General features: G+C 50.2%; 1 protein-coding gene and 1 pseudogene across 1 annotated transcript; both read right to left on the reverse strand.

Moving 5' to 3' along the window:
- Positions 1–8,034: 8,034 nt before the first annotated feature.
- On the reverse strand, positions 8,035–9,756 carry LOC123078537 (U-box domain-containing protein 16-like; annotated as a pseudogene).
- Positions 9,757–10,563: 807 nt separating this feature from the next.
- LOC123123987 (F-box protein PP2-A13) lies at positions 10,564–13,068 on the reverse strand. The gene is made up of 3 exons (XM_044544669.1): positions 12,379–13,068; positions 11,872–11,990; positions 10,564–11,278 (listed from the first exon to the last, which is right to left on the reverse strand). The coding sequence occupies exons 1-3, from the start codon at positions 12,712–12,714 to the stop codon at positions 10,831–10,833; spliced, it is 903 nt and encodes a 300-aa protein (XP_044400604.1). The 5' UTR covers positions 12,715–13,068; the 3' UTR covers positions 10,564–10,830.
- Positions 13,069–13,450: the final 382 nt, after the last annotated feature.

Genomic DNA, 13,450 nt, shown 5'->3' on the forward strand with positions numbered 1-13,450 from the left:
AAAGATTATTATTCCTTATACATTCAAAATAAAATTTTGGTTTTGTATTGCTCGTGAACGAGCACAGAAAGTTCCACAATTGTAGCAATAGTGCATCACCATGATCTATCAGGCACATCTTGGTCTAACTAAGTGCTATACAATGAACTAATTGTATTATAATGGCCCAGTGAGGCAATGTATGTATAACAAGGAGGAAACATACAGGGAGAGAGAGGGAGAGAGAGAGTCTAATCCAACACAAAGCAACTCAAGAAAGAACAGCTCGGCTAATTGCTACAATTTATGACGGTATACACTATATATGCCATATGGATTTTAAATTCTTGTTCATATACTTCCCAACTGAATATTTATGCAGCCAAAGGAGCACTGTATTAGCAATTTGTTGGCAACTCTATCAATAAACTATCATGGGTACATGGCATCACGCGACCAGCCTATCAAGTGTTGATTCCCATGGAGTTGGTGCACCTAGGGTACCAATAGCACAATACTAGGGTCGGCTGAATAGGCTTAAGAATAATTTAGTCATGTTGGGGGCAAGTTGATAAAGTTAGATGGAAAGTAATCTTATATTTAGATGAAAATTTCTTTCAGACATACATTGTTTCTCTAGAGGATGAGTTCAGTTGGTATTTTCAGGCTGAAAGGGTTCTGGTACATGCGGCTCTGATTCTATGAGTCAAGACTTCTTCAGATTCAGCGCTCACACACAAGTTCCACGAGTCCACAGTCTAATCTCATCTTTCTTTTAAAATCCCTCCGATTTAGCCTAGACCATCTACCGGGTTGGGTCAATGCAAGGCGTAGGAAAAACCACATCTACTGGAGAAAGCACAACCATGGATGGGTCACTGAGCATGACCACAAGGAGAGCATCATTCATTCTCATTTCTCTCATATTATGGGCAAAGGTGGGGCTACGATCGATGACTTCAAGTGAGCAAAGCTCAACATGGATCCCAAAGACTTGACCTCTCTTGGGGAGCCCATCTCTAAGTAGGAGGTTAGGGAGGCCATTAACCAAATGCCAAGTGACAAGGCGTCGGTACCGGATGGGTTCAGGGGTCTCTTCTTCAAGAAGTGTTGGGACATCATGAAGGCAATCCCCTCTTTTGGAAGCCTATGCACTGCATACCTTCACTAGCTAAACATTGTGAATGTTGTTCTTCTTGCGAAGAAGGAGGAGGCCGAGGAAATCGGCGACTATTGCCCCATCAGCCTTATCCATGCGGTGGCCAAAATTGTTGTGAAAGTCCTTGCCTCAAGACTCGCCAGCTACATGCACACACTTGTTTTGCAGGCCAAAGTGCATTTATCAAGACAAGAAGCATTCACAACTACTTCATGTATGTCAGAAATCTTGCACGCCACTAGCATAAATCAAAGACACCCACGCTGATGTTAAAACTTGACATTCAGAAGGATTTTGACTCGGTAAGATGGGAATACCTGCTTGACCTTCTCAAGTGGACGGGCTTCTCAACCATCTCTCGTGACTGGTTTGTTGTGTTGCTTTGTACCTCCTCTTCCCGCATACCGCTGAATGGCATTGCCAGCAAACCCATTGTGCATGGTTGTAGACTTTGGCAGGGGGACCTGTTGCCCTCCTGCTCTTCGTCATCACAATTGACCCGCTTCAAAAGATTCTCCAGGTGGCACCTAGGGAAAGGTTATTGCACAAGATTCATGGACATGTTGCTTCCTTAGGCACCTCCCTATATGCGGATGATGTCGTGGTCTTCATGGCGCCCGTCAAGGCAAGACATCGACAATCTCTCCTGCATTCTTTGTCCTTTTGGGAACATTACGGGCGTTCACACTAACTTTCTCCAAAGCTCTGTTGCCCCTATCCGATGTGGAAATGTCAACCTGCCGCACGTCCTGCAAAGCCTCCTGGTTGCTCCGGCCTCTTTCCCCGCCAAGTATTTGGGTCTCCTGCCCTCCACGTGGCAACTAAACTAGGTTGATTTCCAGTTCCTTGTGGACAAGGCGGGTTCCAAGTTGATCACTTGGGATGCCCAGAACATCACTACTATTGGGAGGGTGGTGTTGGTCAAGTCGGCGCTCTCCTCTCAAGCCGTCTACTTCATGAATCCCCTCATCGTCCCACCCTCCACCTTGTGAAACGTCAACAATCTCCGGAGAGCTTTTACTTGGAGGGTACGGACAAGACAACCAGTGTCAAGTGCAAGATTAACTGGGGCATTGTGTGCTGACAAACGTTGTATGGAGGTCTCGATGTGCTTAACACGGAGAAATTTACATGGGCAGTGAGACTAAGATGGCTTTGGTTTGAATGGAAGGAGCATGCAAAGATGTGGGTTGGGTTGGGGAACCCTTGTGACAAGAAAGACTATGATTTGTCCTAAAAGCGAAATTCTTTACGTGGCTAGCCATGCAAACCCGGATATGGACTGGGGATAGATTGGCCAAGAGAGGTTGGCCAAACTGTGGACTTTGCCCTCTCTACAAGCATGAGAATGAAACTGTCGATCATCTACTATTCTAGTGCCAGTTCACATCTAGACTCTGGGACATGCTCAAAGCATGGCTTCAGCTGGACTGCATCGATACATTGTCTTGGCCTCTAGTCGGCTCCACCAAGGATTAGTGGATTAGTCTTGCCGACTACAACATCCCCAATAGGAGTGACATGGCTTCGCTTGTAATGTTAACATGTTGGGTTGTTTGGATTGAGAGAAACGCTTGCGTTTGCAGCAAAAGTGCACCGCCCTCAATTCTTTGAGCACCATCAAAGGGGAGATGACACACTGGATAACTGCATGCGCAAAAAAGTTAAAATCTATCATACCGGGAGAGTAATCCGTTTTGTATTCTTGGGGAGTGTTGTAACCCATGTAAACTCTATTCTTCTCTTTTTTTGCAAAATATTCTTCTTCCTAATATTTTTTTGATTTCTTTTTCTCGAATATGCATAAACATGCGTATCTTCATTAAAGGAGAAGGGGGAAAGACTCCCCAAGGTCATAATTACAAGTAATATTTACATGCCGGATTCTCCGACACCACCCACTCACTCAAGACTCACTACAACCTACGTCTCCTCCTCCCACCATGCTACCTCTACTCCATCTTGCACTCCACCGGTGCCATCCTTGAGCAGACCAGCCTTCTCCCATAACATGGCCTCCTCCCTAATTCTTTGTCGCATTCTCGAGAGGGAGGGTGAAGCTCCATTAAACACAATGTCATTCCTATGTTTCCAGATGATCCACATTACCAACAAACACTTGGCCCTCATTGCTTTCTTGTTGTGCCCAACTGAATCCTGCCGAAGACACCAAGCACTTAGCTCCTCGTCAATCCGTGGCTCAAGGCCAGGCGTACCGGTGATCAATCCCAACCAATGCCAGATTTGTCTCGCGAACACACAACCAAGCAGGAGGTGGTGGATGGTTTCCTCCTCTTGGTCGCAAGGGGGCATGCGGCTTGGTGTGGTAGCCCACGCCTAGCCAGCCGATCTGAGGTCCAGCACCTGTTTTTCAAGGCTAACCACGTGAAGAAGCGGCATCGGAGCGGTGCCCGTGAGCCCCAAGTAAACTGAGCCTCTAGTGCAACTTGAAGACCCAAAAACCTTGCAGCATAGGCCGAGCGCGCCGAGAATTGGCCGTTGCTCTCCCAAATCCCCTGCACCTTGTCCTCCGCTTCCTCATTGAGTTGCACCTCCTCCACCTTCGTCCACAGCCACAAGAACTGAACCAACGCCTCTGACGAGAGCTCCGGGCCAATGCTCGCCACCCATCTGCTGTTGTTAATAGCTTCCGAGACCGTGACCAGCCTTCTGTCTCTCTGAGGAATCCTTTCATAAATCAACGGCGCCACATTGCTTATCCGAGAGCCATCCAATCATTTGTCCTCCCAAAACAAAGAAGACTTCCCATCACCCAGGGTCGTAACCGCTGCTGCTTGCACCAACGCTTCTGACTCCCTCGGTACGCTGATCCGAAACTCTGCCCATGGTCTTGATTTGTCGAACTTTTGCAGCCACGGCCATCTCGCTTGAAGCGCTTTATTGAGCCATTTCAGGTTCATCAATCCCAGCACTCCTGCCCACTTGGGCCTGCACACCATCTCCCAAGAAACCGAGCAATTCCCTCCACGAGCCTCCTTCTTTCCGCACCACAGGAACCCACGACAAATCTTCGAAAGAGCCGAGATTGTCTTCGCAGGCAAATCCAGCGCCAACATAGAGTGCACAGGGATCGCACACAGCACCGATTGGATAAGCGGCATGCAACTGCTCTTCGGTAATAGGGAGGCCTTCCACAAAGGTAGCGCGTCCCCTACCTTGTCGACTAGGTCTTGGAGCTGAGCCGCCGTTGGCTTCCTTAGAGTTAATGGGAGGCCGAGGTACTTGCACGGGAACGTGCCAGCAGGTCAACCCAAGATGTTCATAACCATGTCCCTCTCGTCTGGAGTGCATCTAATAGGTATAGCCAAGCTTTTCCTCCAATTCACCACCAAGCCCGAGGCCTGGCCGAAAATCCGTAGAATAGCATCACAAGTCTGTGTCTCCAATTCATTGGGATTGAGGAAGGCCACCACATCGTCCGCAAACATGGACACACGTTGCTTTAGTCCTGAGCGTGCCAAAGGTGCAAGAATCCCTCTATCCGTAGCAAACTAGAAGAGTGCTTTAAGTGGCTCCATACACAATATGAAGAGCATAGGAGAGAGGGGGTCTCCTTGCCTAAATCCTTGGCATGGCAAGATCGGTCTACCAGGCATGCCATTTACCGTGATCCTCGTGGAGGAGGTGGCCAACAGTCCACACATCCACGTAATCCATTTGGCTCCGAAACCCAACCTCCGCAATACCTCAAGCAGAAAAGGCCACTAGATGGTATCGAATGCTTTTGTGATGTCGAGTTTAAGCAAGATTGTCGGATGCCTCAACGCATGCAATCTCCTGGCCGTGCATTGCACCAACATAAAGTTACCGTGTAGTGATCGGCCGCGCACGAATGCACTCTGGTGGTGCCCCACCAATCTCGGCAAGTCCTCCGCAAGCCTGGTTGCCAGAATTTTGTCGAAGATCTTCACTGGCCCACTTATAAGGCTCACCGGTCTGAAATCTTTTATATCCACCGCACCATGGACCTTGGGAAGGAGGGAGACCAGCACCTTGTTGATGGAAGCCAACCCTCTCATGTCTCCCGCATGGAACTGCTGCAGCGCCCTCATAAAATCAACCTTGATTACGTGACAGCAAGTCACAAAGAAGCGGCCTGTGAAACCGTCCGGGCCTGGCGCCTTGTCTAAGGGCATTGCTTTAATTATCCTCTCCACCTCCTCCTCCGAAAACGGGGCTTCGAGGTGTGTGAGATCCAGGAACGGGAGATCAAGTAAGTCCAAGTTTACCGAGGCCGGTCGATGAGCCGAAGAGCCAAACAGTGCATCATAATAATCATCCACCACCTTCGCGATGCTCTCTTGCCCCGTGTATAGCACTCCCTCATGGCTAAGAGGCGTAATCACATTCTTCTTCTGCCTGTGCCTCGCCTGCCGCTGGAAGAAAGCCGTGTTTGCCTCCCCCTCTCTGAGTTGCCATACCTGCGATCTCTGCCGCGCAATGGATCGCTCAAGCGAGCAGAGGCCTAGAAGTTTCTTCTTCAGTAGCTTCCTTAGTCCGTCCTCACAATCCGACAACTGGCGCGTGTCCGAAGCCTTGTCAAGCCGCCCAATGATCTCCATCGCCAAGGAAAGTTGAAGCTTAACATTCCCTATTCACTTGTCACTCCACCTTTGCAATGCTTTGGCCGTTGCATGAAGCTTGTTATCCAGGACCAAAAAAGGGCTCCCCTTAGACGGTACCGCATTTTTTTTATTTTGCTAACCACATGTCCCATGCGGTTTCTTCTTAAATAATGGATTAAAAAAAAACTTTGTTAGCACAGGATATTTCCTCCCTGTGATAATTTCTACCTTCAAATAAGGCATGCGCATGGAGTCAGTGGTGCTTGCTCCTAATTTGTCCAAGCTCGAAATAAAACTATAACTATACAGAGAGTAATAAAAAAACAAGTGGCATGCATGGACACGTGAAAAGAATTGGCATCACGCGAACAAGGATCAAACTTGTTGCTGCAGCAAGGAAAATGGGTGGGTATATTGCGGTCAGAAACCAGGCATGCCAGTTTTGACGCGGCGTCGTGGTTTGTCAAAGCCAGAAAAAAAAACAGTTGACGTCGCGTTGGACTTCTGAGTTCTGACCGTAGAATAGCGTGCATTCATTCTAAACCCTGAAATTGGCAACCTATGGCTATGCGTACGTTGGTTTGGAGTCAAAAGCGTACGTCGGTGGGCGCCGCACGAACCGATGATCTCTTGGCGGCGAGCACGCCTCCCCCTGGCACAAAAGCTCCTGACCTGCACCAGCACCACTAGCGCATGTGCATGGTTGGTCGGTCCAACGGACGGCTCGGGCGCAGGCATCACTGCCGGGGCGACACGACAAAGCAAGAACGCAGAGCCAGGCTCATGATGGTTTGCTGGTGCCGGCACAAAGCGTCGGGTCGGCCATAGAAAATGGAGGTAGTAGCACCGCAGGTACCCTAACTTGTACAGAATGTGATGATTCGGTTTCAAACTTGTAAAACTTGACTCCATCATATCCCAACTTGCACCAACTTGCACCTCATGTGATGATTTAGTCCCAAGCCAATCAGAGAACGACAATTGGCAGCCAGGTGGCTGGCCCGGTCAATGCACGCACTTTTGATAAAAACCCCCGCCTTTTTCCCTAATTAACCCACACTCACTCCACCTGAATTAAATCAGCACACTCCTTCTTTATGGTAAAATGTAGCATACATTGCGGACGCAGATTTTTGACTCCGAGGTGCTCCATCCACTGAAATCCTCACGTGTCGTTACTTTGGCCTGATTAGAGGCAATACATATTCAATACACTAGCGTAATACGAGCTGCGGTACAAGTTGGCCCAAGAATTAATTACGTGTGTGGTGCAGTCTGTTGTGACCGAATTAATTCAAATTCAGCACCAGGTGTTGCAAGCCATAATGAATGGCAATGACTAAAGAGGAAGCCTCACGTTAATTTTGATTTCAGTTTAGGACTTCAATCAAATCCGCTGAACAATGCATCTCGTTTATGATGGATGAGAGTCAATTCATTTGAGCACCTAATTATGTGAGACTCGGATAGTTGCAAAGACAAATGTTTCATAACATTTGGGTATATAATAAGAAACCTAAAAACATGAAACGTGATTTTTCCTTAAGCAAACGGTACAAAAATGATTTGGGTAGCACAGTACATAAAAATCTGCCTACCACGGCAGCTTCTTGGTTTACTTAGTATCCTGGTTACATAAATTACACCATTAACATCCTGGTTTACTTAATACTATCTTGGAAGAGAAAGATCTTGGTTTAAGTAAACTATCTGAATATGACCAGCTTCTTGGTTAACTTAATATTGAGTATATTGCTGATGCCTTCCACGAAAGTTTACTTATTAATATCATATTTATATGTCAAAAAAAAATACTACATCTTAGAAGACAGAAATACATCCTGGTTTACTTAATATCCAGCTTCTTGGTTATAAGTTAGAAAAAGACATCTTACTCACAATTAAATTCAGTTTAGTCAAAAATCCACATCCTGGAACCGAACTTAAACCATGATCTCTGTCTTCCAGGATATTAAGTAAACTTCTTGGAACTTAATATCCTGGTTTACTAAATTTCCTGGTTACATCTTGGAAGACAGAAAAGCTACATATAAACCCGAGTTTCCTGGAACTTTTTTATTTTCCCATGAACATCCTGTATCGATGGGCATGTAACAATTAACCAGGTGATTTTCCGCAAAAAAGCAGATTAGCTACAGAGATCTATACTTACAGGTTCAGTTGAGCTTCAGGCAGAGGTACAGAACGGCGTTAGATTGAGGATCCCCACGATGAGGAGGACCTTGAGAGTTGGCTGCATGGATTTGCTGCTCCCGATCTCGTTTGCGCCACCTATTTCCTGCTGCTCCCTTACGCCGCAGGCTGCCGTTGCTCGCTTCTCGCACGAGCTTCCATCAGCTTCCCGACGTTCTCCCTCTCGCCTGCCAGCGACAGCAGCGCGGCCAGCGCGTCCTTCTTTGTGCTCGTCGGGCCCGTGCGCACGAGGTGGACTAACTTTTCCACGACGGAAGGCTCGGCGGCACGTATGGACGGACGCCAGGCTGAGCAAGGCCGTCGCGGCGTTCTCCTTGGCGCGCCACGTCGTGCCGGAGCTCATGATGTGGGTCACTGCCTCGATGGCGCCATCGGCGTGCATGATGCGCTTCTTGTTGGCCTCGAGGATCGAAAGGTTGAGCAGCGCGGTCACGGCGTTGAGCTGGAGCCCGGCGTCCTCGGACTAGAGCAAGGGCACCAGCATCGGCGCGGCTCCGGCCTCTCCGACGAACGCGCGGTTGTCCGAGCCGGACTTGGAGAGCAGCCGGATCTCGTGCACCACGCGGTTGGCCGCGTCAGGGGAGAATGAGACGGAGAGCTTCTTCACCAGAAACGACGCCGTCATGCGCGCCACCTCGAGCGCCGCCTTGTTGGCGGCCACCGCCTGGGCCTGCTCGCTCTTGCTGGCCTCGCAGACTTCCATGGCTACGCCGTTCTCCCGGCACCACTTGGAGATGAGGTTCTTGAGAGACTTGTTGGGCACCAGCTCCAGATTGGCCAAGACTTGCCCCGTCTTGGGGCACGACGGCACGTTGACTTGCCGGAGCCGAACCACCGGTCGATCGACTCGCTGGTCTGACCGCTAGCGGCGACGACTGGGTCGCGCATTAGATCGAGGGAGATGGGGCACCGGAGGTCCGGTGGGGGCGCCGGTGACTCCCCGTCATCTTCGACATCGATGTCCGCCTTGGAATCCGAAAAGGCCGGGGCGTGGCACTGAACAGGACACACTTGGCGTACCGGAGCAGGCCGACGAGGGCGATCATGGCGGCAGTCCATCTCTCCGATGCTCGGTCGCCGATGTCCCGCTCGAGGCTCTCCATCTCGTCGCTGCAGCTGGCCGGGTCGTTGATGCCAACCTCCTCCAGGACCTCCTCCAGCCTCTCCCGCTCGGGCACGATCTCCCGCTCGATTTCCTCGATCAGCGACAGCACGGTGGTCTTGAGCGCCGGCTCCGGCTCGGCGGCCGACGCGCAACGGCGGCACTGGCGCGAGGCGAGGGCGAGGAGGTCCATGACGTCGTCGGCGAGGCCGAGCTCGACGACGGGCAGGAGGTCGAGCAGCGTGGCGAGGTCGTGGTGCAGGTCCCGCAGCTCGGCGTCCATCTCGTCCGACTGCAGCAGCAGCAGCGTGCGGCTCCGCGCGGCGCAGTCGGCCACCATGGCCTTGAAGCGCTGCAGCACGAGGAGCACCTCCCGCAGGCACAGCGAGGCCGACCGCGGCAGGTCGCCTTCGCCCGCCGGGTTGATTAGGGGAAAAGGCAGGGGGGGTTTATCAAAAGTGCGTGCATTGACCGGGCCAGCCACCTGGCTGCCAATTGTCGTTCTTTGATTGGCCTGGGACTAAATCATCACATGAGGTGCAAGTTAGGGTATGGTGAAATCAAATTTTGCAAATTTGAGACTGAATCATCACATTCTGTGCAAGTTAGGGTACCTGGGATGCTATTACCTCTAGAAAATGGGGCGGGCGCCAAAGCGAATCCAACCAAACCTTGGGCACGCCGAAAGCCGATGCGCCAGTCGAGACCCGCGTCATGGGATACCTTCCGTTTCCCCAGGCACCGGCTCCGGCTCGGGCGCATGCGCGCAGCATCGTCCCAGGCCACAGGTCTGATGAAAAGCACAAGCCATATTCAAATGTTTCCATGGAGAAATCGGGTGAAAGAGAGAAGAAGTAGCTACGTCAACCATGCGAGATTGGTGTGTGTGATCGCATCCGTGAGATGAGATAGAAAACTAGCGTCTCCACCAGTGCCTCTGCGTATCTAACCCGGGACAGCGACCCCCCACCGTTGATTCCTCAGGGAAAAAAATACGAAAAGAAGATGCTTTTCATGTATGAAAAAATAATGAAAGGTCGTGGTGATGACCGTGAACAAACGAAGAAGATCGTGGGGGTGACGATGAAAGAGAGAAGAGAGAATCAACAACTCTAAGTTGCAAGGGGCATGTGACAGCTGAATATGGTGTAGACACCGGAACAAAGCCATGTATGCCAATTTGGCGAGACCTTATTTATTCATTTTGGAAAGGTTGGAGAAACCTTCCAGACGGATAGAGCGGCAGCGACATGTATTATTGCCTTCACGCGATACTTACTTAATCATGTACACTTGCAATCTGCCTGTCCTAGAATGGGAACTGGCACAACATGAAGTAGATAGATCAGTCATACAATTAGTAGCAGTAGCATTTTGCAGTTATGCTCAGAAATCTGACTGGACCAAGAAACATGGCCAGTCCAACAACACAATCAAGTCAGAATTGAGAGTAGTACCAAAGAAACTAGGATAACAGCAGCAAGAAAACAGAAGTTTCTGACAAGGAACACAAACTAGGAACATGGAAACAAAACCTATGATCTCATTTCAACACAACCGGTTTCATCCGTAGCATCAAAGTCTCATTTAGCACCAGGGAGAGAAAAAAAATTACCCATGGGGACGACACACAAACCACTCTCGGACGTAGCTGACCACACAGACCCTGAGACTACAGTTCTTTACACAGACGTTTCATCCGTTGCATACCAGAGCCCAACTTGATAATAGGATTGGGCTACAAGCTGCGTTTGTCTACAACTCTAGCAGTGCAAGCACCACCACTACAACTACGACGATCGCATCTCTGAGATCTTGCCGGTCACCACCTTCTCTTGCTGAAAGCCCTTGGGGTACACAAGCACCGAGTCGACGCACAGGCCACCTTTCGTGTGCGTGCAGTCAATCTGCGCCATCGAGAACTTCAGCTTCAGTGCCTGGCCGGGATTTGTGGAAACAAAATCGCCTGCATGGTACAGAACCCAGCTCCCGGGCTCATCCAGGTAGCATTGAGATAATGCATTCTGGCCGTCCGAGGTGGAGAGCTGGAAGCGCACCGGCTTCTTGTTCCAGCCGTGGACGTGCTCGGTGCTGCAAACACGGCGTCCAAACCGCTTGCTGAACTTCCCAAGATGAACCCTGAAGTATAAACTGTAGGTTCCCACAGGGAAGCAGAAATCGAGCTCCCCAACCACTTCAAACCACCAGATTTGCTGAAGGTATGCCACGGACTGGAACCTGCATGAGCATATTGCGTATGCATAGGTCAGATAACAATTCCGGGAACACGGCATCATGCATCCTATTTGTGTTAGAATATAATTACATTGAAAGATACTGCACAGATGTAAACATTTGCTTGAGGTATCACAGTCTGATATATTCCATAGGCACAAAGTAGGTACATATATCTACTGCCATCATTTGGAAGGACTGCGTCTACATTAGCTTTTTGATAGCGCTGATAAGATAAAAGCAATCATCACTAGCCTATGTTGAATTTATGTGTCTGCCAGAGCAGCAAGCGAATGAGCATATGTAAAACTAATCATCCACTAATAGTAGTGTGTATGTTGGGAACAGCGGACAAAATTTTCATGTTTAAATGGACAGGTGCATAATTCTCAAATGCCTCTTGTGCTCAGGGGAAGAAGCATGCAGAAGTAGGCGTGTACTATTTCCCATCTTCTACCACAAACAACGAACAGCTCAATCTCACCATTAAGTATGTTGTTGCGGCATTTAATTGCAAGTTGCAACTCAAAACATCACATCTTTCTAACACAAACTGAAAAGAATATACTGTGGTAAGTGCGAGATCGGATTTTTACCTCGATTCTGTGGTCGGCATGTGTGTCCAATATCTCCTGTCATCGATGCCAGTTATGACCAGAGCTTTGGAGGATAGCGCCATACAAACCCTACCTTTGCTCTTCTCTAGCCAAAATTCCTGCAATTACAAAGCACACAAAATATAAGCCATTTAGCACTAAAAATAGTTCTAGGCCGTAGATAAAAAGGAACCAAGGGCGTTTTCGGTGCTGAAATTGTTATAAATTTCAGAGAAAAAATAAATGAGGCATTCAGGCCCCAATTTGTGACGTATTTTCAGAAAACAAAACGTGCATACTATTTGCTACGGTAAGAAAAACATACATGAGTTCTCCCCCTTAACACTAATTAACTTTGTAACGATTCAGACATCAGACCCGGAAAAGAACAATGATTCAAGCACGACACTATTTGGTTATAGACAATCCCCTGAGGTGCACACGAAAAAAAAATCATAGACAAGCACACGGAAAGGGACCTATATTTCCTCTGGAAGAATATCTGACCTTGGTGCCGTCTTCGAAAGAGACGGGCCTGGAGAGCCTGGCGTAGATCTCCTTGGTCCCGGCCCGCCTCCGCCGGCGCCTGCCCTCCTCGCCCCCGCCCTCGACGTACCCGATCAGGTGGCGGTAGTTCTCCGGCAGCTTGGCCTCCCACACGAAGTCAGCCCCCGCGGCGCCGCGGAACGCGTGGTTGAGGCGCGCGAGTCGGCAGATCTCCGGCGCGTCGAGGCGGAGCAGCACCTGCGCGGCGCAGAGCTCCGGCAGGTCGCCCAGGCCCGCAGCACCCGGCGCAGCCTCCGCCGCCGCGCCGAAGAAAAAGCTCGAGACCCCCGCCCCCATGGCTCCTTGCCTCCTCCAGTCGCAACGACCTCAGAGGCCCGCCCCGCACACCCTTTGTAGCAGCAGATGGGAACCGAATCCCGCGCAGAAGCCGATCCCCGAATCGAAGGAGCTCCTCGATCGACCAGCACCCGATTCCGCGCCCGTAATGGAAGCTCGCGATCACGCCCGCCCGCGCACGAATGGAATCCTCTGGGAATTTGTTCGCCCGCTTGAGGAAAAAGCAATGCGTCGTTGGAGAAGGAAAGGGGGGAAAATAAATAAACGAACCGGAAGGACGGAGGAAGCGTCGCCGAAGGGAATAAATAGACGGCGAGCCGGGGGAAGGAAGGGGGGCGGTTAATGGGCCGTGGATAGGGTTTCATGGGCAGTTCACGCTGCCTTTCTAGTTTCCTTCTAGTTTCTACCCCCTGAAAGTGCTCGGTAATTACGCTTTTTACCTCTCGATGGACCTGTTGGTGACGCTGCGCGCCAGCGATAATATCTCGAAGGGCACGTTCGTAAATGTCGGGACCATATCGCGCCCCACTCGGGATTTAATGTTTAAACAGGTTGGATATGATGTGGATTAATTGCCGCCATTAACACGGGACGTCCGTGGACGCGGTCCGCTGCACGGGGCTGATGATGGCTGTGGGCTACCAGGGCGGTCCATGGGTACGGGCCCGTGCGGTGGGTGCAGGAGTGGCGTACAGCTGGAGGGAACGAAGCAGCCCCGTCGCGCCTGGAGACTTCC

Source organism: Triticum aestivum, chromosome 1B (assembly GCF_018294505.1).
Source record: "Triticum aestivum cultivar Chinese Spring chromosome 1B, IWGSC CS RefSeq v2.1, whole genome shotgun sequence".
NCBI classification, from domain to species: Eukaryota; Viridiplantae; Streptophyta; class Magnoliopsida; order Poales; family Poaceae; genus Triticum; species Triticum aestivum.